Source organism: Podarcis erhardii (assembly GCF_964252035.2).
Source record: "Podarcis erhardii genome assembly, chromosome: 1".
Lineage (NCBI taxonomy): Eukaryota > Metazoa > Chordata > Lepidosauria > Squamata > Lacertidae > Podarcis > Podarcis erhardii.
In genome coordinates, this window is record NC_138497.1 from 53,995,799 (window position 1) to 54,022,567 (window position 26,769).

At 41.9% G+C, this 26,769-nt stretch overlaps 1 protein-coding gene across 1 annotated transcript in view; it reads right to left on the bottom strand.

The window, feature by feature from the left end:
- Positions 1-26,631, bottom strand: part of HSD17B12 (hydroxysteroid 17-beta dehydrogenase 12) — a 53,970-nt gene extending 27,339 nt beyond the window's left edge. Inside the window, exons 1-3 of the mRNA XM_081835872.1 lie at positions 26,298-26,631; positions 5,543-5,589; positions 3,752-3,827 (exon numbers count right to left, since the gene is read on the bottom strand). Coding sequence (XP_081691998.1) covers positions 3,752-3,827; positions 5,543-5,589; positions 26,298-26,616 — 442 coding nt within the window. The 5' untranslated portion in view covers positions 26,617-26,631. The remainder of the gene's footprint in view (positions 1-3,751; positions 3,828-5,542; positions 5,590-26,297) is intronic.
- Between the last annotated feature and the right edge of the window lie 138 nt (positions 26,632-26,769).

The window sequence follows — 26,769 nt, forward strand, 5'->3', positions numbered from 1 at the left end:
CATTCTCCTTTCTTTGTTATGAAATACTTGAGGTTTTTACTGCTAGCAAAAGTAATAACCGAAGATTTAGAAATAATCCAGGATTTAGAAAAAGAGTAACATTAATATGCACTGCTACATAGCTGTTTCTGCCATGAATGCACAATTTATCAATGGCTTGGTTAAAAAATCCCACATGTACTGCAGTGAGGAAAGTTGCCAAGTTGAGTGAGAGAAACAAATATTTCATATCATTTACTGGGATGATCAGCCCAAAGGAGCTACACAATGGACATTGGGCCTGCTCAGGATTTAACATATTCCTATTTATCTACTTGCACTGGTGTGCTTTTGAATTGCTAGGTTGGCAAAAGCTGGGACAGAGCAATGGAACTCACTCCATCATGGGGATTTGAACCGCCGACCTTCCTATCAGCACGCCCAAGACGCTCAGTGGTTTAGACCACAGCACCATCCACTCAGTAGCTGGAGCAGGGAGCTCCACCAGTCATGTGACAAAGGTGTCACTCTGTGGGCAAGAGCCAGTGGAAAGTTGAGAGGCCTAAGCGTAGGTACGCCTCTGTCCAATCCAACACCCACTCCAGCAAATATACTCCTAGACTAGCAACTCTTTAAAAACTCAATAGCACCACATATGTATTATGCTGTGTTTTATCATACCTGACAGGATACAACTGCTTCAGTTCTACAGACATGGAATGGGGTAAGCAGAGAGAAGGAATCACCCTCCCTTCAATCCACTGAAAACATGGCAAAACCTTGATTTTGACAGGTGGGAAAATTAATTTCATTCAAGTAGTTTACACCAGTTTGAATGATTTGGCACTGGAAAGAAAAATACTGTGTTCATTTCCAAGTTCTCCCACAAGGTTATCGTGATGCTGCTCATGCCTGAGTGTGTTCCTCATGCTTATGGTAATAAATGCTATTTTTAGCCTTGTTGAAAGGCAAACACCTGCCCAGAGGTTCCTGCACAGATTGCACCATATATACAATCTAGTGGATTGCTAAACTCAGTTTCAAACCTGGATACTTTATTCGAACACTGCATTTTAAAATCATCATTACTTATAGCTACAGTTGTTGAAAATGTCCATTAGTAGCTAGACAAGCTCTTTTTATAATAAAAATTCAAACTATGGTATGAATAAATGTGCACCCATTTACTAGCACTTAATAAGACTTAGGGGATATATTTACTACAACAATGACAGACCCAATGCAAACTAAGTTCCCTTTAGTAAACATGTTGAACTCTTAAGTAATACCACATTAAACAGATTTGTTACCACCACTATAATTATACTAATGTTGTTTTGTAATATTTTGTCTGATTCTGTTCTGATCATCATCTCCAATCTGTTTTGTTACTTGATTTCATTGTTTTATTGGTTTCTACTGTTGTTAAGACTTAAACAAGATATGGGGTATGTATCAATAAAGTGTGAGGTCTCATCATATTTTTCAAGAAATTGCATACTCTTGATGGTTCACACAATTTAGGAAAAGCACAAACTACAAGACATCTCCTACTTCTATTCTATCACTTGCAAACATGACAGAAAATTTCTTCCTGAACCCAAATTTATACAATTTTGACATGAAATAAAATACTAATCTACTCAAGAGTAGATTTTTTTGTTTAAAAAAATCTGCCAGCATGGCCTTTCTCTATTTCAGCCACCACCTCTCACCATGGAAATAGTACACGGCAGAGGGGAAAGGGTGGCTACAAAGCTTTCCAGCATCAATAGGCCACAATGATGGTTTCAGATCTTTCATAAATGTAGACATTGCTGCTTGTAAAACAGAGTTCTCCATCCCCAAACCTGTTTATAGTATTCCAGAATTGTAAAACTCTTATTCTGGGTTGTTGTTTTTAAAGGTTGGCCAGCTCATAGATATTAATGCTTATATATTTGAAACACACACACACAGCTTGAGTGCGGTCCATAGACCCAAAATACACAGTACAACAATACTTAAGCTCTTTAACAACTTTCCCCACTCTATTTCAAAAAGCTCTCGTGATATGAATTTGATGTGAATGCATACCTTTTCACCTTCTGCCTAGAATTATCAAGTGTGGGTCCCCCATTTCCTATTATAAATATATATTATACACATAATATATTATCACAGAGAATTCAAGCCGGTCTTCCCTGAATAGCTGTAGGATAAGATGTAAGAATTTCTGGACATCCAAAGAAAACAAATACTAGAAGATTCAAAACAGACAAAAGAAAAGCTGTTCTTCACACAACACATAAGTTAAATTCTGGAATTCACTCCCACAAGAAATAATGATGATCACCAACTTGGATGGTTAAAAAGAAAGTAGACAAATTCATGAAGGCTAAAGCTATCAATAACTAGTAGCCAGACTGGCTATGTTCTCCTCCTACTGTCAGACATAGTATGCCTCTGAATGCCAGGTGCTGGGAACACCATCTTCCAATATCGTTTTCGTTTTTTTGTTTTTACAAAGAAATCAACAACTACTTCCAAACTCAACAACATGCTAATTAGTTCATTCTATTTCAGAAGCTTTTAATTCTTGTCAATTTATGTTTTTAACCTTGTTTTATGGTTTGCATTATGTTTTCTATTGTATTTTGTACACTGCTTGGGTATTTTTTTAAAATTTAGAATGGTTACAAATCGGGGAGGAGGGATTCCAAGCACCCAGGTTCTTGGTAGTTCTAGAAAACGTGTTGATCATAGAATATATAACAGTATGTGTGATTTGAGTATTTGATCGTTTTAACACTGCTATTTAACCTTTATTTAACTGCTGTTTTATTAAAGCTGGCAAACTGATTATTCCTGCAGAGTAAAAGTGTTTCCTGGTGGTGTGTCAAGTATGTTTTGAATATAATTTTGGAAATAAACTTAACCTGCCATAAACTAGCTAATATTTTCTACCACCTTATTTCTGGCACTGGTCTCCTGCCAACTACATTCTAGGGGAGACCGTAACTTATATTCATTCTCAGCTACTTACAATGATGATTACATGGTATTTTTACTGTGCTTTTAGGTTTTAGCTTATTTATGGAGAAGGAACAAAAGCAGAGCACTTGTGACATGTACATGCGAAAACTGATGAAAAATATATACAGGTGCAATACTGTTCAATTCTTAAATTTTCCAGTACGACCTTCCACTGGTTCTAAGGTCCATCCACAAATGGGCAGCTTTAAATGCAAAACTATATTTTCAATTAGTCTTATTCACCTCTATCATGTGCTCTCTTTCTTTCAATTAAAACGCTGAAGCCTTTCTTCATAGGGGAATTGCTCCAGCCCCCTATTGTTGCCTCTTTCTACATTTTTTCCAGCTCCACAATATAATTTTTGAGGTGTGGTGTCCAGAACTGCCAACCCTGCATTATATAACTCCACTGGGAGAACTGTCCATTTATATCTACTCTCTGCTTTAACTAGTTTTTACTTCATAAGAGGACCTGAGCTGTGAAAAGGCTTTTTGGAAGCTTGTGCTTGCACAATGTCTACTGGATCCACCCGATGTAAATGCTGACTAACCTCCTAGCTTTCAAATGTTGCTTAACCTTTAACTCCCATAATCCCACTGACCATAATAGTTGAGTTCAGCAACATCTGGAGGGGCAGATGAAAGGCAGGGAAGCCATGAATAGGATTTCTGCTGATGAGGCTCATTGGTTGAATCCCATCATCCCTTGTTTTAGCTCTCAATAATCTAGTTGAGAAAATACCAGAAAACTACTTACTTATTTCCTTGGCAACCTGATCCAATTTTTCCTGAGATCTACTGATAAGAACCACCTTCATTCCACGCCTTGCTAACTGAAAAAAATAAGGGCAAAAGTCTAAGAGTGCCAGTTACAACTCTATGGTAGCATTTTATTGATCACACCACTATTTATACGAGAAATTCAATTACAGAATTAGATCTAAAGATATCTCCTCTCCATCAGGAGGAAGTATTTGGCTCAAATTGGATTAACAAATAACAGAAAAAAGGAATTACAAATATAGATTTGACATAAAGAGTAGGAAATTAGTAATCTATGGTAACTGAGCAAAGATTCATAATTAAGATGGACACTGAGCTAGATCTCTTCAAAGACACCAATCCACTGATCTAACCAGATCACTTGTGAATGTGTGAGCCAGGATAGGGAAACTGAACTGGCCAATGGAGCAAATCCTTATCTCACAAGAACCAAACTGGTCAGGTTGGAAGGGCCACCCATCTACCAACCCACCTGATGTCATAGTGACATCAGGTGTCAACTGTTAGAACTTTTTACAAAGAACCCTCCTTAGTGCTTCGAATTGCTGCTGATCAGCAGGCTTGAAATTACTACCTATCAGTTGATAGTGACTTCAAGCCTACTTTCTGCTGGGATTAGGGAACTCCAACATGAGTTCCACAGGGAACCTGGTGGTGCAGCAGATCCTTCTGCATCTCTACCTGCCCCACATCTGACATCACATATATCAGACCGGCCTTGGGGGCCAAACTGGGACCAGTGCTTAGTCAAATGTGGCCATTGGGCCAGGAGTTCTCCACTCCTAGTGTAAACACAGGCATTAATCCTCAGATGAGGTTTTAGGTACCCAGAGGTACAAATATTACCTGACTTGGCTGCCAAACCTTAACACTGAATCCAAAGTACTATGTGTAAGCAGACACTGTGCCTAGCACAAATGAAGACATTGGAAAGGATGTCAAACTGTTAATGGGTCATGTTTTAAGGATCAAAGTTCTTTTTTTCTTTCGCTTTATGCAATATGCTCGTCTTGCAAATATGGGTGGAATCATACACAGTCATACCTCGGGTTACAAGTGCTTCAGGTTGCGTTTTTTCAGGTTGCGGACCGCCGAAACCCAGAAGTACTGGAACGGGTTACTTCTGGGTTTTGGCGGTCGTGCATGCGCAGAAGCGCTAAATTGCGCTTTGCGCATAAGCACCAAATCGCAACCCACGCGTGCACAGACACGGGTTGCGAACGTGCATCCCACACGGATCATGTTCGCAACCCAAGCATCCACTGTATTCATATGATAGCCAGACAACAAGGCAGGAGTCTTCGTAGAGCAAACTATAATGCACATTATATATAATCAGGGCTTTTTTCAGCCAGAATTCACCAGAACTCAGTTCTGGTACCTCTCAGGTGGGCACCCTTGTCATTATAAGAGAACAAGGGAGGAGTTCATAGTGAGTTGTGGCACCTTTTGTTTTATAGAAGAATAGCACTGTAATGAACTATAATACACATCTGACCAGAATAATGGATACTGTAACATGCACCAGAGCCATCTCAGAATTCATTTAGATTGTTAGACTGCCATGCTAAGTTAGCTCTGTTACAAAACAGTGTTTCCATGCAGGTTATACTTTGCCACATTATCCCTGTTAAACAACAATTTGCCTTATCATTCAGGCAAAACAAGAACATGACATACATACAGCACAGGATACAGACTCCAATTTGTTGTATGCATGTCAAAATGCACAAAGGTACAATATGTTACATGAATCACAACTTACCTCTTCTGCATATGCCTTTCCAATTCCATCAGTAGCTCCCGTGATAACTATAAAACATGAAAGGCGGAAGAACAGAGATGTTAGTGTGTTTCCAAAGCTTATGTCATAATGCCATAAATTCTTCGTCTTCTAGAAGTGATATAAGTTTTCTGGAAAAGTTGATTTAGGATTTTTTTTTAATGTTGTCTATCAATTCAAATCCAATTTAGCATGTATGTCTTATGAACAATTAATGAAAGCTTTACAACACACGTTAATTTTACTTGTTATGTTGTAATGGCACCTCCAATTCGCTCCTTTAATCCAAGCATTATACTGATTCAGCATTTCTTCATCTGAAAAATAATGCTTGCCTCCTTCGGATTAGGATTCAAGACTACTGTGAATAAATTAGTATTTTTATAGTATTGAACAGGAAGAAAACAGCACAAAGGAGAGTGATGTAAGAATAAATAAGACAGTATTTGATAGAAGCAATTCAGCTATGTCACTACTCAAACATGAAGACTGCGGAGTAGTCTTGGGCAAACCGCTTTCATGAAAATTATCAGTGCTGCTTTATTCAGGGAGAGGCTGTTCCAGCTATATATTTGAATCCACACCCTGCCCTCTATTCCCCAGATGGAGAAGTAGACAGAAAACTCTAAGTGACGTTTCGTTTTGGGATTAAGAGGGTGAACTCTTATAATATGTGAAGAAAAATGCAGGGCAAGATTTCTGGAAAAGTTTATAAATCTAGTGTTGGAAGAATAGCAGTAGTCTTGCAGAAGTCACATGGTTTTACATGTAATCAAAATTTCAACAATACTTCCACTCACTTTCTTGTGAAATAACTGCTAATAAATAGATAACTAACAGATTATGTTGCAAATGTGGGAAATCAGCATTTCTCTTCTCAGTTATAAGTAGCTGCAAGTAACATTCCAATATTACTTAATGAGAATCTATATTAAATGCAGCTTTTAGCAGGAGTTAACAAAACAGTCTTCCAAATCAAGGCATGTAACAGAAAATGGTAACACTGAATAGGTGTGAATTATGTAAAACGGGGGGGGGGGGGACCCGCTGCTATTTCCACTACATTACAAGAAGCTTGTGAAAGGCAAACAAATCATACTAGCCCTTCAACACAACAAAAAATGGAAAGAATAGAGACAAGTCCTGGTTGGCATCAAATAATGCCTCATTTAATAGAGATTATATAAACACTGGCGTCTGACCAACACTTTCTTCCAAGATTATCTGCAGCCCACTAAAGAATTTTAGTTTGTGTTAGTTAAAAACATTTTACTATGTGTGTGTGTGCATGTGTTGCTAGCCTGGAAGAAACTTATTTTTAGTAAGAGCCCAATCAACCTTATCAAAATCAAGTATCAAAAATAGACTGGAGGAACACTTGAAGCAAATACTATTTTTAGCTGCTCTGCCTATTCCCTGCCGTTACCCACCAAAGAGAATGCTTAGTTATTCCAGATAGGTTCTCCTCATGACCCGTTTTCCCCTCAGAACACCTGAATGCAGAAAACACTCAATTGATTAAAGATTAATACTGCCGCAAACTGTGACAGCTGCCTTTTGTCTGAGGGTTTTTGAGGAGGGGCGAGTATATGCAATGACAGAGAGCTTGCATCAGTATTCCTCTTGGGATCTATTGCATGGAAAGAAAATTGCTATTTCAATTCCCCTTTGTTGCTAAAAATAGCTACCCCAATTGATTCAAGCAAACAGGGCACCAGCTTAGTAATGCCAAATTTAGAAGGCACTGAAGTCCCTAGAAGTGAACGCTAATGCAGTCTAACACATGCCAGCTCATATTTTAACAAGAACAAAGAAGATAAGCATGCAGACTCTGCAAGTTAATAAGACAGCAGCAACACAATACATTTACTGAACGGAAAATCTGGTGCAGAAAATGAGACAAATGAGTGCTTCTAAACCTCCTATTTCTCACTCAAATTGCAACCACAAATGTTCAGATTTTGCATATTCTCACTTCTCTTTGGCACCCACAGTGCATTTCATATGATAGATTATAGGCATGATAATATGTGGAAGTCAGATCTTGTGGCAAGCCACTGAAGGTTCAGGAACTGTCTAGAATAGTGTGGGTTGGGGCACTGGGAACTATAATGAAAGGGGACTCTTGGCATGAGAAACTTTGCAAGAGAACCCTTATGCTCACTTTTCTTCGGATTCGGAGCACACTGTTTTTTTAAAAAAATGAACAGTGATAGAATATGTACAATCATGTTCGAGTGCTGTGGGTTAGAGCCGTAGAGTTGGAAGAGATCCTGAGGGTCATCTAATCCAATCCCCTGCAATGAAAGAATCTCAACCAGAGCATCCATGGCAGATGGCCATCCAACTTCTGCTTAAAAACCTCTAATGAAGGAGAGTCCACAGCCTCCCAAGGGAGTCAATTATGGAAAGAATAAGAAAGCAGTGTTAAGGAGTGGAATTTGCCACCACAAGATGAGGTGATGACCACCAATTTGGAGGGCTCTAACAGGGGTTTAAACATATTCATGGATCCATGGCTACTGGTCATCTACAGCTACTACCTCAATTATTTGAGGCAGTATACTTCTGAAGACCAGTTGCTGGAGAAAAGGTGAGGGCTAATGCTTTAATCCTCATGTCCTGCTTACAGGCTTTCCACAGGCACCTGATTGGCCAGAGGGTGAAAAGGATGCTGAATGAGATTGGTCTTTAATTTGAACCAGCTGAGCTTCTCTGAGGTTCTTATGTACACTCGCCCCTTGGTGAAAGATCAGAGAATTGTAGAATTGGAAGGGACACAAAGGTCATCTAATCCCCCTACAATGCAGGAATCTCAACTAAAGCATCCATGACAGATGGTCATCCAACCTCTGCTTGAAAACCTCCAAGGAAGAAGAGTCCACCACCTTCCAAGGGAGTCTGGTCCACTGTTGAAAAGCTCTTACTGTCAGAAAATTCTTACGGATGTTTAGTTGGAATCTCCTTTCTTGTACAGTGGTACCAAGGGTTACAGACGCTTCAGGTTACAGACTCCGCTAACCCAGAAATAGTACTTTGTTAAGAACTTTGCTTCAGGATGAGAACAGAAATCGTGCGGCGGCAGCAGCAGGAGGCCCCATTAGCTAAAGTGGTGCTTCAGGTTAAGAACAGTTTCAGGTTTAGAATGGACCTCCAGAACGAATTAAGTTCTTAACCAGAGGTACCACTGTAACTTGAAGCCGTTGGTTTGAGTCCTACGCTCCAGAGCAGGAGAACACAAGCTTACTTCATCTTCCATGTGATAGCCCTTTATATATTTGGCTATTATATCTCCTCTCAGTCTTCTCTTCTCCTAGCTAAACATACCCAACTCCCTCAACCATTCCTCATATGGCTTGTTTTCCAGACCCTTGATCATCTTGGTTGACCTCCTCTGCACACGTTACAGCTTGTCAATATCTTTCTTAACTGTGGTTCCCAGCAACTGAAAGCAGTACTTTAGGGGGAGTTTGACAGAATAGAGCAGTACTATTATATCCCTTGATCTGGACACTATACTTCTGTTGATGCGGCCTAAACTAGCATTAGTTGGTTTTGTTTGTTTGTTTGTTTGTTTTTGCTACTGCATCACTCTGGCATGAGCCAGGAAACATTTTATTTAGAGATTCCATGTCACGAAGGCAAGAAATGAACAAAAGGAAGTTAAATAGATTTTTTTTTAGTTTTTCATAGGAAGTAAATAGATTTTTAAAAAAACATTCAGAACTAAGTCTTTGAATTTGACTGAGTTCACCAGTTACCGTATTTTTTGCTCTATAAGACTCACTTTTTCCCTCCTAAAAAGTAAGGGGAAATGTGTGTGCGTCTTATGGAGCGAATGCAGGCTGCGCAGCTATCCCAGAAGCCAGAACAGCAAGAGGGATTGCTGCTTTCACTGCGCAGCGATCCCTCTTGCTGTTCTGGCTTCTGAGATTCAGATTATTTTTTTTCTTGTTTTCCTCCTCAAAAAACTAGGCGCATCTTGTGGTCTGGTGCGTCTTATAGAGTGAAAAATACGGTAATTACAACTGCCCGTACCCATGTTCAACTCCCAAGTATTACAACTATTACAATTCTTTGTTCAGTACGCAAGTGTTGCATTGTCTTTCTATCTGCGTGTCACAATATACTGCAGAGGTACGAACACACAAGTATTAAGGAGGTTCTTTAGTACTATACAAATGGGGTTAGGGTTATATTTAACATGCAACATGACTAGATTTGAGAATTTCTGACACAGTATCTACGACCGGCCATTGTAAAACTCCAGTGTGCCAAGGTAACAAGCCTATAAAAATGCAAGTCACCTCATCTCTCAATTATGTTCATTTATTAAGTTACATTTATGCAGCAAGTGATTAAAATACATTTCTATAAATTACTGCCCACTGTTCTTACAGATGGGGTTCAATCAACCTACCTATACATTTCTATGTACATCTGTTTGTATGGTTTTTGAGGAAAAATGAAGACTGATCTATTGCTCTACAAGCTACATTACATGCTACATAACTTTTTGTCTGCCCTTTGTCAGAGAAGGGACAGAAACCACAAAACAAGCATCAGGTGTGTCTTGACTACCTTGCCTTTGTTGGTTGCAGATCTCCTCAAAGGATACCCTGAGGATTGTTATCAATCACTCTGAAAACATCTTTCTGCATGCTAAGTATACATTAAACTGCACAATCAACTTGTGTATTAGGTCAGTAAGATTGTAACAACTTAAAAAATGAGGGCATGACTTGCTCAAGGCTACTGAGAATTTTCATTCCCAAACAGGAACTGGAACTTGGGACTCATTGCTGAAGCACAACCAATCTAATACAACCCACCAACCCATATTGATTTCAGGAGAATCTCCCCATACTACTGTATTTGCTCTGAGAAAAAGAGAATACCTTACCCACAGTACCAATGTGGTTTTAAATTTAGGGCTTTGTGGCTGCAGTTGAAGAATGTCAGGAGAGAGACTAGATTGGAAATTATAGAAAGGCATCTAAATCCATTAATTCCCCCCCCCAAGCGCACTTACTTTTGTGCACTATAACAGTTCAGCCATAATAGACAATAAGCAGAGATGCGTAAGCAGCTGCGTATAGAAAAAGATGAATGAAGTGTGTGACGTTAAAGATCTGTGAACTGAGGAGTTTAATGCATGAATTGAAATCCAAAGTAACCACCTCCCCCTACTCCAAACTGCACACTGCAAAGCATAAAACAGAGAAGATAGGTAGAAGGGGAAATGTGGTCTCTACCACATTTACAAAAACTGATGGCCTGTCACCCAGACACTGATGAATATTTTTACAGGATAAAAATGGCAACCTAAAGTCTAAAAATAGACCAGTGTGCTGCAGACCTGTCTGGTTTGGCAATGCTTCTAGAATACCAATGCAATTCCTTGCTGATATGCTGCCACCATTTCACAATGCAGGAAGAGGGGAAATGGTTATTGAAAACACTCTATTTGCAAGAAAGAGGAACATACAGAAATCTAGATTTATGATGTGCATTTACTTTCAAATTTGTAGACTGCAGAAATGCCCATTTCTGTAAAGGAATATTCCTCTTTACACTGTAGGCAACAGATCAATGTCCTTAATTTTTAATATCTGCAACTCATGACAGAATGCTCTCATTATTTAAAAATTAAGATATAATGTAGCCTATTGCAACCTCCATGAAAACAATTTTTGTCTATCATGTCTATTTGGGATGCAAGTAAGCCATTTTACACATCACAACATCTATTCTTAGCTAAAATGATGAAACATCCATAAAGTGTTTCCGAAATGCTGCCTTATAGCACCTTATAAGAAAGTACATAAGCCCGTTAAAAGATGACTTGCCACCTCTCTATTTTATACTATGGTGTCAGAAAGGAGATACACTAAAGCTGATTGTATGTACAATGGGAAAACTAAAATTTCCATGTTTTATTTCCTCTTCCATCTTGGAGACACACACACACACACACACACACATTTTGCTTGATATATATATTTGCTTTGCATATTCATTAAATATAAATTTCAATATAGTGGAATGCTAAAGATTATATTTACATTTAACATGTCTTCATTTTGGTTCACATTTCTACCCTCTCGCATTATTTTTATCAGGGGTGGGGAAATTCTGGCCAGGGGGTCAAATTTGGCCCAGCCCGGGTCTCAGTTTTGCCACATGTTAATTTCCCCAAACCTGCCCCACACCTGATGTCACTTGTGATGTACACCTGTGTGAAAGGTAGGGATTAGACAATGAACATCTAGTGAGCTACATGGCTAAGCGAGATCTGAAGTCAGATCTCCTTAGTACCATTCCAACAACCTATTGGCGTTATGAAAAACAGCCTGGAATGAGCACTGGCCTCTCATACTCTCTCCTACCCTCACATGATACGATTCTCTCCACTCTTGGTTCACAGCAAACCACCATTTGCCATCATGAACCTAATAGCAGAACACCAGATAGAGCAGTGTTTCCCAACCTTTTTTGGGCAAAGGCACACTTGTTTCATGAAAAAAATCTCGAGGCACACCACCATTAGAAAATGTTTAAAAAATTAACTCTGTGCCTATATTGACTATATATAAAGTAACTCTCTTTAATAGGAATCAAATAAACACAAAGAAAGTATTTTATAATTACTTTATTATGAAATAGTAAGTACCGTATTTTTCGTCCCATAGGACGCTCCGTCCCATAGGACGCACCTACTTTTTTGAGGGGGGAAATAAAGGAAAAAATTATTTCCTTTATTTCCCCCCAAAAAAACCAGGTCGGGGAACAGTGGGATGGCGGTGCTGCGCCTCCCCGCTGTCCCCCGAGCTTGTGGGGCTGGCCCATGTCTGCCTGGCGCGAGGGGCGCTCTGCTTCAGGGCGCCCCGCGCGTCCGGCGGCAGGCTACAGTCCGCAGCATGGGGAACCCTCTGTTTCAGGGCGCCCCATGCGCCCCCCGGGTGCGCAAGGCTTGCCAACACGAGCGCGGAGCACGGGGCGTCCTCCGAAGATCCCCCGGTGCGCAAGACTTGCCAACACCAGCGCGGAGCACGGGGTGGCCTCCGAAGGGCGCCCCGTGCTCCGCGCTGCCAGCTGACGCCCGCAAGCCTTGCGCTCCCGGGGGGAGATCCCCCGGGTGCGCAAGGCTTGCGGACACCTGCGTGGAGCACGGGGCGTCCTCCGAAGGGCGCCCCGTGCTCCGCGCTGCCAGCTGCCGCCTGCAAGCCTTGCGCTCTCGGGGGGAGGTCCCCCGGGTGCGCAGGGCTGGCCTACAACAGCGCGGAGCACGGGGCGATGGGATGTGGGAGGGAGCTCGCTCCCCGCCCCGCGTGTGCTCGCCGCCGCCGCCCCGCCTCTCGCCGCCCGTCTCGCCCGCCTCCCTCCCACGGCACACCAGGCAACGTCTCGCGGCACACTAGTGTGCCGCGGAACACCGGTTGGGAAACACTGAGATAGAGAACATAAAAGTCTATTTAGCCTAGGCTTCTACACCATGGTTTGCCATTATGTCTGAACTTAACCATTAGGATAAATAAATACTTATTTGATTTATCTGAGACTTTCTTGGAGGAAGTTCTGCAATTGTTCATTTGTGGCTGAGTAAGTGTAAGTTACTTTTGTTTCGAAATGCAATGAAGGAAGCCAAAATGTTTTCTTAAAATACTATTCAATACTGAGCATTAATAGGAAGGCTGTTTTAGTTACAGAATAGTTACAGAAGTGTAACTATCCAGCTTCTTTAAGCATTTCTGTTACAGTTTGTTTGATGTATCTTATTTTCCCTGAAAGAACAAAAAGGACACTATATAGGCATCAGAATGCTATGCTCAGCACCATAGCAATCCCTTACCCCAGATAAGAACACATGGATTTTGAGCATGTCCTTGTCACATGGCATTTCTCCCCTTTGGGGTTCAGTCACACCTATTCACCAAACAAGCAGTTGAGTCCCACTGCTCACTGGGAACACAGCACATTCATGTGACAGCATAAGATGATGAAAGGTGCAACTGAATACAAAGACTGGTCATTCACAATGTTCAGTTTACTGAAGAAGTTAAACACAATATATGTTGTGTCCCAACACCAGTAATTCAGTCTCCCTCACAAGTTAAAAGAGAGATCTATTTCCCTGTTTCCACAATTCAGTGTCCTTTCTGTACAGACATTCACATGTCAGCGAATACACTATAAATACGCTATTAGGAGCCCTACTCAATCATGAGTTCCAGAGGTTCACTGCATGTTTGAAAGCATGCAGGAAAGGTGTGCCAAAAGATAAAAAAGATCCACAGCAGAAATGTGTGGAAAGCAACCCTTAAATTGGCTTAAACATAGCTTCCGGAGTTTAAAGGATGTGTACATCAAATTTCTGTATAGGAAAGGAAGCAATGTATAACCCTATGTGTTGTTTACCACATACAGTTATCTACAAGCATGAGGAGTGCTAGAGCAAATGCTTTGCATCAAGAAGGTCTGAGGTTCAAATCCCAAATCTTCACTGAAAAGATCAGGTAATAAATAGGTGATGGAAGAGACCTCTGTCCAAGATCCCAAAGAGCTGCTAACATTCAAAATAGACAATCTTGGACTAAATGGACCAATGGTGTGATAATAGAACAGCTTCATATGTAATAATAATAATAAATTTTTATTTGTTTCCCACCCTCCCCAGCCAAGGAGCGGCTAACAACAGGTAAAAATAGCACAGTGTACATAAAATCGCAGTCAATTAATTAAAACACATTCTAGAATCAATTCAGAATCAAATTAATGGCAACTATTGGATTAGAGTTCTATGAATTTTACAGAGGGGGGTGGGTCAGACTGTGCCTTGGCCAAAGGCCTGATGGAACAGCTCTGTTTTGCAGGCCCTGCAGTAATAATAACCAATAAGCTGCATTTTATTGCCTACACGAGAGTATTTCTCATGTATACAAGGTATGAAGTAGTCCAAGTTATGGCGGAAGATGAACTTAACATAAGACACTGAATTTTCCTTTCTATACAAGAAACAGTTCAAACTGACTACATCTGATTTCATGAACTAACAAACATAACAGGCCAAAATACAGAAAACTAGACAGCAAAATCTGTTGATGGATCTCAACCAAAACTCTTGCTACCAGCTGCCAAATCGTACAATTCTAGGACGACGAACAGGAATGGAACTTGCTTGACTAGTAACTTGATTTTTAGTTAGCTTTATTATATACAGCAGAGTAAAGCACAGCTTTGTACAAGTTACCATATACAGTGGTGAAGCTAATGCATTTTAGCTAATGAATCCTTGAGAAAAGAATACGGGAAGTTTGGGGGCCCAGTTTGGGTAACTACTGGATAGTCAGGTTTGGGTAACCTGTTCCTTCAGCGGTACCTCGGGTTAAGTACTTAATTCGTTCCAGAGGTCCATTCTTAACCTGAAACTGCTCTTAACCTGAGGTACCACTTTAGCTAATGGGGCCTCCTGCTGCTGCCGCCGCACAATTTCTGTTCACATCCTGAAGCAAAGTTCTTAACCCGAGGTACTCAAACTTCTTTCCAAACTTCAGCACTCCCAATACTCCAACAAGAAAACTGCTTTGTCATTCACCACCTGCTGCTAGGCTTCCTTATCTCCAAGCAGACTTTCTCACGTACTCCATTTAACTTGGCTTGTTACCAACCCACTAACTGTTCACTCCAAAAGCTACTAGAAAACCGAAGTCTCAACAAAATCATGCAACATACACACATAGGAGCACCAATACCTGCATCTGTGTGGAGGGCTTGTCATTCTGGTGGCAACTGGCTGAGGTGCCCTGCTGACTCTGCCACCCACTGCTAAAATGGATGGCTAGCCCCTATCTCCTTGCCCCAAACTAGCTGGGGAGTGCAAAAATAATTAGGTTAGCACAAACATGCAAGAGGACATTTTCAGAATTAAATCCAAGTGGTATCACCCAAACCCCATCCCTCATTAATTTCAAACAGGGCTTAAGACTTGTTTTACCATGGCCTTTGGGATCTGTACGTTGTATGCTGTGTTTTTACATCGTTAGATTATTTCTTTTCTTTTATGGTATTCTGCTTTATATTTGGATGGACCGTGGATGTTTTAAATGTTAATGGTTTGATGATATTTTTAATAGGAAATTTAACATGGTTGTAAACCACTTTGGGAGGCATTTCACAGATATTAAGGGATGAACAGGAATAGTTGGAATGCTTTCCAACTCAGATCAAAAACCAAGCTCTAAGAGGACTCAGAGATTTGAAAGCTTGCTTCTTGCTTGAGGTGGTCTTCTATGAGCCTGCCTCAGGAGAACTTTGTTGACATCTTTGCCTGCATGTGCAATAACTCTTAACAAAGAAAGCCACCCCACCTTAAGTATTTCCTTCTATAGGTGGAGTGCCTGACTCTCCATCAAGGAAGTACATTCAAGATCTGAGTAAATCTGAAATTATATACGAGCCAAATAGAGTTAATTTAGTTGGGACACCAGTGGAAACACAATCAAGGAGCAGCATAGATGTTTATTACAATACATTTTAAACTAATACATCAACACTGTTCAGTGGAGGTTCCTACATTAGAGATATATATTATACACATACCAGCCTTCAATGTTGTGTTGAACTGTTTGGCAGTACAGTAATTACATAACTGAAGAGAATGCTGTATTTTTAAAGGAATGCTACAGTTGTAGGCATAAAAATAGGGAGGTCGATTCACAAGTTAGCCAACAGAGGATGCTGTGTAGCAATATATAAAAAACTTCATTCTACAGCTAAAACACTCTCAAAGGCACAATCAATTTCAAACCAAAATGTTTTCCCAACAAACATGACCATGAAGCAACTTCTTCATTACACTACTCACTCTTCAGGTTCCTTTAGAAAACTGCCAGAGGGGTTTACTTGAACAGTTAAGTAAGAAGCAACTACATATAACTCAATATTTTACATGCTTTAAAAATTGCACAGGATCTCTATTAATTGTATGGCTTATATGCATCAGATCTGCATTTACTGGACAGCTTAAAAAAATCATTGTTCCTTCTGGTTAAGTAAAGGGCAACAACAATTATGGGAACATGCAATGTAAAGGTAAACACTTCAAACTTCACCAAGAAACTTCTTTCTGACTAAAGAAGGAGCTGAGCAACAATTTGCTCACTTTTGCATGTGCCAAATATCAAGTCAGGTCTGTCCCACCAAAACCAGAATGGATGGTTTATGTTTTTATTTTTAAAAAGCTGTCCAAGATTCTTAATAAAAGAAAAAACCCCAGTAAGTACAAGTTTACAAGGTAGTCCAAGGACTGAAATTTAAGTGTTGAAGTACCATATTTTTCGCTCTATAACATGCACCTGACCATAACAGGCACATCGTTTTTAGAGGAGGAAAACAAGGGGGGGGGATTCTGAATGAAACAGTGGATGTATCATTTTTGTGCTTCATGCTGTGGCCACAGACATGTGATCTGATGGTGAATTTGGGGTGACCCAATGCAAAGATCCTGAGGATCCTTGTGGATCCATGCTTTTTAACCACGTTTTAGCACCATCGCAGCCCCAAGCAACAGTGAGTGCGTGATTTTTTTTGGGGGGGGGTAGGCTGTAGCCATGGACATGCTATGTGATCTGATGGTGAATTTGAGGTGACCCAATGCAAAGATCCTGAGGATCCATGTGGATCCATGCTTTTTAACCACGTTTTAGCACCATCGCAGCCCCAAGCAACAGTGGGTGTGTGATTTTGGGGGGGCAGGCTGTAGCCATGGACATGCTATGTGATCTGATGGTGAATTTGGGGTGACCCAATGCAAAGATCCTGAGGATCCATGCTTTGTAACTACATTTTAAGTGGGGAGGGAAGGAAAAACACAGAAGGGACAAGGAGCATGAGAGGGGTGTGCAGAGAAGCAGCTGGCTAAGAATGCAGGAGAGGGATTTAATGGGAGGGAGGAAAGAAAGGCAAAAGTTCCCCCCACCCACCCAAGCCAGCCCTCCCTCTCTCTCTCTCCCTCTCTCCCACCTGCATGTTTTCTGGCTGCCTGAGAGGAGCAGGGAGAGGAATTAGAAGGAAGGACGCTCTGCTTTCCCCTCTGCTTGCCTGGAGGGGAGGGGATTTGCCTGCTCTTTGTTCCATTTGAGCAAACACAGGAACGAAACACAAGCGGGTGGGCAGTAAGACCCTGAGGCAGAATGCAGGAAAGCAGCAACTTCCTCTTTTCAGGTTTCCCTTCTCCTACATGTAAGTATTGATTATTAATAACTATCAAACAAAAAGTGTGTGTATGGATGAGGGTGAAAGGCATCTGGGAAAATTCACAGGCACTGTGAGACATGGAAGTGTCAGGCCTGCTGGTCCATCCTACATCCCTATCTCAGTTGTGTCTGTGTGGCTTCTTCCAGCATTTTCACAAAGAACCACATCCAGGATTTGCACTATGTGGGGTCTTGTACACTCAACTGATACCATACCATTAGGTTATAAGGGAGAGTTCACATGGATTGTGCCTATATTGCAACCAGTCCCCTTGCTCACCATGTGTTTCTTTTTTGGGGGGCAGTGGGAGACACTCAACTTCTGATTCCTAGAAAAGATACAGGGCAAAGTGATTAATAAAGACACGTGCCACAGCAGCTGCAACTTTCTTGCTGCTTCTGGATTTTTCAAGATACAGTGGTACCTCGGGTTAAGTACTTAATTTGTTCTGGAGGTCCGTTCTTAACCTGAAACTGTTCTTAACCTGAAGCACCACTTTAGCTAATGGGGCCTCTCGCTGCCGCCGGAGCACGATTTCTGTTCTCATCCTGAAGCAAAGTTCTTAATCCGAGGTACTATCTCTTGGTTAGCGGAGTCTGTAACCCAAAGTGTATGTAACCTGAAGTGTATATAACCCAAGGTACCACTGTATAGGTACAACTTGGCAACCCTAACACTTGTTTTTATAAGTTTGTTATTTTTTAAGTTCTAATATGAAGAATAAAAATCCATTTCCAATATATATTTATAGATTGCACAAGTTAGAGGAAATAGTGGTTAAGTTCTTGCAAGATAAGCTTTTTAAGAAAAACATTACAAAACTAATACTTAGGCTTGTAAAAAATATTTTAACTAATTCCAGAATCCTCCATTATTCTCTCAGCTGCTCTACTACCCCACCTATGTAAACAACAGAATATGTGAGAATAAGTTATACAAGGATGGCAACAGAGAGGTTACTCCAGACTCCCTGTCTGGACAGTGGGGGATATCTGCCTTCTACATCACAGCCTTTCAGGTATTTGAAGAGGGCTATACTGTCTCCTTATAGGTCCATATAGTTAAAGCTATGTTTTTCCCAGTAGTGATGTATGGAAGTGAGAGCTGGACCGTAAAGAAGGCTGATCACCGAAGAATTGATGCTTTTGAATTATGGTGCTAGAGGAGACTCTTGAGAGTCCCATGGACTGCTAGAAGACCACACCTATCCATTCTTTTCAGGAAATCAGCCCTGAGTGCTCACTGGAAGGACAGATAGTGAAGCTGAGGCTCCAATACTTTGGCCACCTCATGAGAAGAGAAGACTCCCTGGAAAATACCCTGATGTTGGGAAAGATGGAGGGCACAAGGAGAAGGGGACAACAGAGGATGAGATGGTTGGACAGTGTTCTCGAAGCTACCAGCATGAGTTTGACCAAACTACAGGAGGCAGTGGAAGACAAAAGTGCCTGGCGTGCTCTGGTCCATGGGGTCATGAAGAGTCGGACACGACTAAACGACTAAACAACAACATACTCTCTCCTAGGGATGCGGGTGGCGCTGTGGATTAAACCACAGAGCCTAGGACTTGCCGAACAGAAGGTCGGTGGTTCGAATCCCCGTGACAGGGTGAGCTCCTGTTGCTCACCCTGCTCCTGCCAACCTAGCAGTTCAAAAGCACGTCACAGCGGGAAGGTAAACGCCGTTTCCGTGCGCTGTTCTGGTTCGCCAGAAGTGGCTTAGTCATGCTGGCCACATGACCCAGAAGCTGTACGCCGGCTCCCTCGGCCAGTAAAGCAAGATGAGCACCGCAAACCCAGAGTCAGCCAGGACTGGACCTAATGGTCAGGGCTCCCTTTACCTTTATACTTTCTCTCCCCACCCCACTCTTTTCCAGACAAAACATACCCAGCTCCTTCTTTAACCTTTCCTCACAGGACTTCTTTCCCATGTTATAAACTTCATTGAAAGCATATTTTGCCTCGAAAGGGTATTTCCATGTATAACCACCCACAAAAGCTTCAATCTATTCAGGCCATATTTCATATTCTGGCCCAGCACCATGTGACAATTGCTATGGGGAGACTGGAACAACTGGTGACTTATGCCAGTGGTTTTCAGTCAGTGTGCCATGGCACCCTGGGGTGCCTTGAATGATGGTCAGGGGTACCACGGGCAACACTTGCCTCTGTCCCTCTTTCCTTCCCTCCCTCCTCTGATGCCCTCTCATGTCTCTGCCTCCCAAAGGCTTGCCCAGCTTTTTATTACAGCCCTGGCTGTAAACTCTGCAGGCAAAAGGTGCCTCTGGGAGCCACCTTTCTTTGGGGCGGAGAGTGGGGCAGCTCAGAGACCAGGGGCAGCAGCAGGACTCCCAAGGAGAGGGGAGAGGAGAAGAGGCTGAGGGAACACTCCACAAGGGAGGGTGTTTACAAAAAGGTGAGAGGAAGCCAGCTCTGCAGGCAAGGGGTGACATAACCGGGTTCCTGAGCCCCACAGGGGTGCCACAGAAAGAGTGTACAGTAGTTGGTTAAGGGAATTGTGGACTGAAAAGGTTGGAAACCTCTGCCTTATGCTGTGGGATGAATATCTCCTAGAGGTACACAATTTGTGTATTTTGTGCATGGGTGTAGACAGATTGGGGATTTTATTTATTATTACATTTATAGCCCACCTTTTATTCCCAAAGAGCTAAAGAATAGAAAACACTTCTTCCCCTCACTATTTTATCCTCACAATAACCATGTGAGGTTATGTTAGGCTGAGAGACAATGACTAGCCTAAAGTCTCACCCAGTAGGCTTCAAAGCTGAGTAGGGACCTGAATCCTGGCCTCCTAGGTCCTAGCTCAGCACTCTAACAACTTCTTCACAATGGCTTTGTGCTGTCCAGCACTCCTGATGAGGAACAAGAGACAGCTGTGCAGAGGAAAACTAGATTCAGTGGTGCCCCGCAAGACGAATGCCTCGCAAGACGGAAAACTCGCTAGACGAAAGAGTTTTCCGTTTTGGAGGTGCTTCGCAAAATGAATTTCCTAGGGGCTTGCTTCGCAAGACGAAAATGTCTTGCGAGTTCCTGCGGGGTTTTTTTCCTCCCCCCCCCCTTTTTCTAAGCCGCTTATCCGCTAAGCCGCTAAAAGCCGCTAAACCGCCAATAGCGCTAGCTAATCCGTCAATGGGCTTGCTTCGCAAGACGAAAAAACCGCTAGAAGAAGAGACTCGCGGAACGGATTCTTTTCGTCTTGCAAGGCACCACTGTTGTTTATTCCAGGCTAGTAAGATTTTATCCTGGATTAACATGTCCAGTTCCCAAATGTTAAAACTGAGAGGTACTTTTCTGGAAGATAGGTACAGGTACAAGTTTCCAAACTAGCTGTGTTTCAACACACAGTAAATTGGAACCACTTCAAAGCATGTATTAAAGGAGTGGAATTTTGACTTACCTATATGGACTATATGGACAAACCACAATGTTATTGGAAACAAAGATGGTTTTATGTCTCTATCTTAAGTAATGAGAGAGGTATATGGATAGGCTATCTCTGGCTGAAGTAATTCTTACAAGTTTTAATTTTAATATACAGTGGTACCTCGGATTAAATACACTTCAGGTTACATATGCTTCAGGTTACAGACTCCGCAAACCCAGGAATAGTGCTTCAGGTTAAGAACTTTGCTTCAGGATGAGAACAGAAATCGGGCTCCGGCGGCGCGGCATTAGCTAAAGTGGTGCTTCAGGTTAAGAACAGTTTCAGGTTAAGAACGGACCTCCGGAACGAATTAAGTACTTAACCCGAGGTACCGCTGTAGTTGCCTGATGTTTTTTGTTAATGTAAATGTAACCCCGAGGACCTTTAGTGGCCAATATGAGCAAGATCAAATCATAGTGCAAGCAGACATCCACCTGCACATCTGGGCTTTGTCTTCCTCTCCACACCCCCATGTGCCCCTAAAATCTGTTCAGGAAGGGTAAATAGAAGATGTGCTGGGCAAACTGGTGGACATCACTAGATGTTACTTTTACATACAGCAGGCTAATAGTAAGGAGGTAAAGAAACTAAAGGTGGTATTCAGCTATTTTTTATGCAGAGAAGACTCATAAAAATGAAAGTGACAAAAATAGGTTGATTAATTTCTCTGGGTTTACTCGGAGTAAACCTTAGTTGAATACCATAGAATCATAGAATCATAGAGTTGGAAGAGACCACAAGGGCCATCGAGTCCAACCCCCTGCCAAGCAGGAAACACCATCAGAGCACTCCTGACATATGGTTGTCAAGCCTCTGCTTAAAGACCTCCAAAGAAGGAGACTCTACCACACTCCTTGGCAGCAAATTCCACTGTCGAACAGCTCTTACTGTCAGGAAGTTCTTCCTAATGTTTAGGTGGAACTTGGAACTTGGTTAACTTGGAAAAGTGCTCTGTTTTACTCTAGGTTGCTCTCAACTATAATCTCAAGTATGTGGCTACATGTATAGAATGAGCAATTTGCCTAAGGCACTAAACATGTCACATTATCTGAGAAAGTGAGAAGCAGCTTGTGGACTGTCAACAGCATGAGCAAAGTCCAGAAATAATGTCTGTAGCGTATCTCTTAAGCACATGGACAATATGCCCATGTTTCAGTACTCTCTGATAATCATTTACCTAGACTGTGGGTTCCCAAACTGTGGTCCACAGACCATCAGCTTTGTTTGTGTGGTCCACAGCATGCCTGTGAAGAACGCTTACAATTTGAATTCTACAGAATTCTGTGGAATTCAAATTGTACTACAATAAAATAGAGTGTACGATATAAAAAGCCTTTTTTAAAAAATCTTAAGGCTTATAGCACAGTGCATTACCACTGCTATAAAAGGCAAAAGAAAAAAGGAGCAAAGAGTGCTCTGCCAATTCCCTAAGCATTTTTAAAGAGGGGGTGGGATTTGGGAACAACTGATCAAGATTATGCAGTTTTCACAAGATGTAATCTCCTAGGTAGAGCTACAGACAGGCACATCCACACATTATCTGACAGGTTGATGGAATTATCAGGTCAGTGATAATCAGGATGAAGGTTGTTTTGGTGTGGCAGAAAAGAACTAATGGAAAAATATTATGTAATTTGATTGCAAAAGTTGGAAAGTCTTGGAAGCTGTGCAATGGAACTGATTATAAAATTAAATTAGTATGCCTATACTCAGCCATCAAGCTGTATGTTTTTTCCTCAGAAACTTAAACTTATATTTAAATTTTTAAGAATGGATTAAAAAGTGGTTCATCTGATTCCTAGAGTTGTATTAAGACAATTAACATAACACCGTTATACTGTGAACTGTTTAAAATTTTGCACTTTTGTACAAGTATCTAAGTATCTTTTTAGCACACAACATGCTTGTGTTCCCAAAATGTTATCTATGAAAAAAATGAGTATGTAAAACATATTTTTATTTGGACCTTTTACTGTATGAAAACAAAAACATTACATTAGCACAAGCCTGTTCAAGGTAAGGCCCAAGCGCAGACCATTGTCCTCTTCCTAACTATGTGCAGCTTCAGCCATACATAGCCTTTTCCTATCTCTCTCTCTGCAAATCTGCAGGCCAAACAGGTTTCCCAGTATTGGGGGGTGAAGGGATGGGAGCTTATCTAGTACGTTCTGTCACTGCTTCTTACCATGAATTTAGAAGAATTTAGAAGGATCTGTTGGAGTTAGAACTAGTTTTTCCAGTCTGTTGGAACCTGACTAATCTGATTGAGATAGTGAGAATTACTAATTAATAATGAAAACTAGTTGTGAAACTCCAGCTACTGAACTCAGAAGAAATAAAGATGGGGTGGATGAGAAAGAGACAAGAAAAAAAGGGGAAAGATAGGGATACAGAATATGTACTACTGCAGAAAGACAAGAATGAATATTATGGGATACAGAGAAGGGTAAAGAGTTGTGGAGAGTGGTGTGAAGTTAGGGTTCTTGTTCCTTTTGCATTTTGCACACTGGCCGCATCAACCATTTTGGAAAGATTCTTTTGGAATATCAAACTTCTATATCTTCCACAAGTAATACTAGGCAAAGATACACTCTGGGACAAAACAAGAATTTCAGTTAACATAAATGAGTATGGTCGTAATGCATGCATCACTGCACAAAGAGCATGGGGTTGCGTACTGAAATTCCCAGTGCCAGTAAAACTTCACCTCTTATCTTACTGTTGCACACCACCCCAATCTCCACAGCAGTGCCAGATTTCAGGGGTCAGGCACTTACCCAGGGTTTGTGTTTCCTTTTGGAAATAAGGCACAGTAGAGACTGTGGTGTCTTTAAGATACATGGTTTATTTATACATACTGTATATACAACCTAAACCTTCCAGGATTACAGTCCCAAGAGGGTTTCATTTCTTCCATTTCTGCAGCCTTGGATTCACACTGTCTGCCCCCATTGTGCTCTCTCCCCACTTTCACCAGCCTGCTGCAACTTACAACTATTTTCCCTCCGGTTTACATCATTTCCCACTGCAATCCTGAAACTCCCTTCTAAAAACTCTGGCAATGTCTTCTGCTAACTACCCACAGCTCAGAGTGAAGCTCCACCCATTTGCTGTCCAGCACAGAGAGTCTCTGTTAATGGCTCATATTCCCTGCCTTTGTTTGCTTAACAAACCAGCCATTATCAGGCTGGCCTGTATTTTTACACAGCTAAATGCAGCAAAGCATTGATGAAATAGCACTTAATTTACGGCACCCAAAACCCCATAAAATCACAATATAAACTGCCCCAGGCCACTACACAACAGTCAGTACTGCCATCAGGATTGCTGTGTCAGCACTACAGAATAACCTGCCCATAATATGAAAGTATATCACAAGAGTACTATAGAAGAGCAAAAAAGACAAGGCTAGCAATATCTTAAATGAAATCAGAGCAAAATATGCCAACAAAAGTGTATATCAAGGGCACTTGGAGTTGTTAGTAGAAGCAAATGTTGCAGAGTTAAACAAGTGATGCCTATTTGCCTCCACAGGATGCTATTTTAGCTATTGTCAGAGATGAATCTGTGCATAGTTCAGAGAATGGGATGGAGATGTAGGATTAAATAAATTGTAAAGGTACTATTGGTGAAGAATTCCAAATAAATCAAGAGCTACTAGCTGGCATATACTGACATGAACAGATGCTGGTTTAATAAAAGCAATTCTACATGGCTTTTTAATTTCTTAAGGGGAAAAAATCTACGTTATTCATGGCCCTAAGATGCATATATTATAATACACTGGCAGTTCACTAGGGCCAAGAATTAAATCTATTGATTACATTAACATAAAAGAGAGCATGTTTCAAAAACTTATACAGGTCAGTTGCAGAGCAATCAAACAAAAGCATAACTTATTTTTTTACTTGGCTCCTAATGAGATCCTTTAAATTATACAAAAGCTCTAAAAAGTTCCTGCTTTATGTTCTTTTAATTCTGCTTTAAATTTCCATTTCTGAAGCTTTAGCTTTATTATTGCTTTTCCTTTTTAAAAAATCTTGTAAGCTATGTCAGGTAACTTTCAATTGTAGAAAATTGGGGTACATATAAGATAACCTCAGTATACCATAGGCATCCTAACCCTTAAGGGACCAAGCACAGGATAAAACTATTCTAGTAAGCTCCATTCTACCAGTAAGATGTCTTACATGAATTTAAAAATGACCCTAAATAAATATTTATTGGGAGAAAGGGCCAAAAGGCAGATAGATACAAAGGATTATCCCCACTTTCCTTGGATCAAAAATATCTATAATGACTACCAATTCCTGCTTCTTAACTCTCAATCTCTATGATGGAACCGAAGCGCAACACTTAACAAGATAATGTCTCCCCCCACTCCAATGCATGTGGCCAGAAAACCATCCACATCAATAGCCAACATCACTAAAAACATTACCTCTAGAAGTATACATCAGGAAAGAGGTTTTTTAAAACCCTGACTACAAGTATAAAAGAAAGAACTACCGGTATTCTTATCAATCTTACTGCGCAGCTGAAGCTTTCGCTGGGCAGAGAAATTTAAACAATTCAAGTACAGCCTTACTCTCCCCGCCCCAAATCTGCCACAGCGCCGATTACAGAAAAGCAGCATCAGCAGAATGTGAAGTGATAGGCTAATCCGTGGCGAGCGACCTTGAGTGTGTACCGCACTTTATTCCCATCCAATGCCAGTTAAGGAGGAGGGGTGAGCCAGGAGGGCTCCTCTCCAAACAAGGAGAAACGCTCGAAAGTTATCACCCGCCAACCTAAAAGGGGAAGACACAAACACACTTGCGCAGGAGGGAAAAGGCGTGCGCGAGTTGGACGAAGTGGGGAGAAGAAGCGAAGGCAGCCGAGAACTGCTGGGGCTGAACTGCTGGGGCCTAGGAGGGGAAGGCACCGGCCGGACTGTGCGAAGGGAGCAAGAGAGGGAAACGGGGGCTGGCTGCCAAGGCCTCCACTGGAGAATTCCGAGCCAAGGGGCACCGGCGCAGCGGAGGGCGGGTAGACTCACCTGCCCACGCGCCCAGGTGCGGGCCCACCGCCGCCGGGTTGCCCAGCACCCACAGGCGGACGGCAGAAACTACGCGCTGAAGCTGCAGCCACACGAAGAAGGCGACGCTCGACACCCCGACCCAGTAGAAGAGGCCGGCGTAGGAAGACAAGAAAGAATCTGAGGCCCCCATAGCGCCGCCGCAGCTCCTACGACCACAGCGACGAGACGGCTGAGGCGAGAATGAGCCCGCCCGGCTTCCGCCGGGCCTGTCCCACGGAACAGCCCCGCCCCCGCGGCGTAGCCATTGGCTGGCCGCTTCCCCCGCGCGCCCTCCCATTGGACGTTTTGCAGCTCGCGGGGAGTCCACGCTCGCGGAGGCCTACTCAAGTCATTCTTTCTCCCCGAAACCGCCATCCTCCACACAGAGGAGCCTGTCCCTTCGCGCGTGCGCACTCAGGGGTGGGGTGGGGTGGAGCCTATTCCTTTGCCT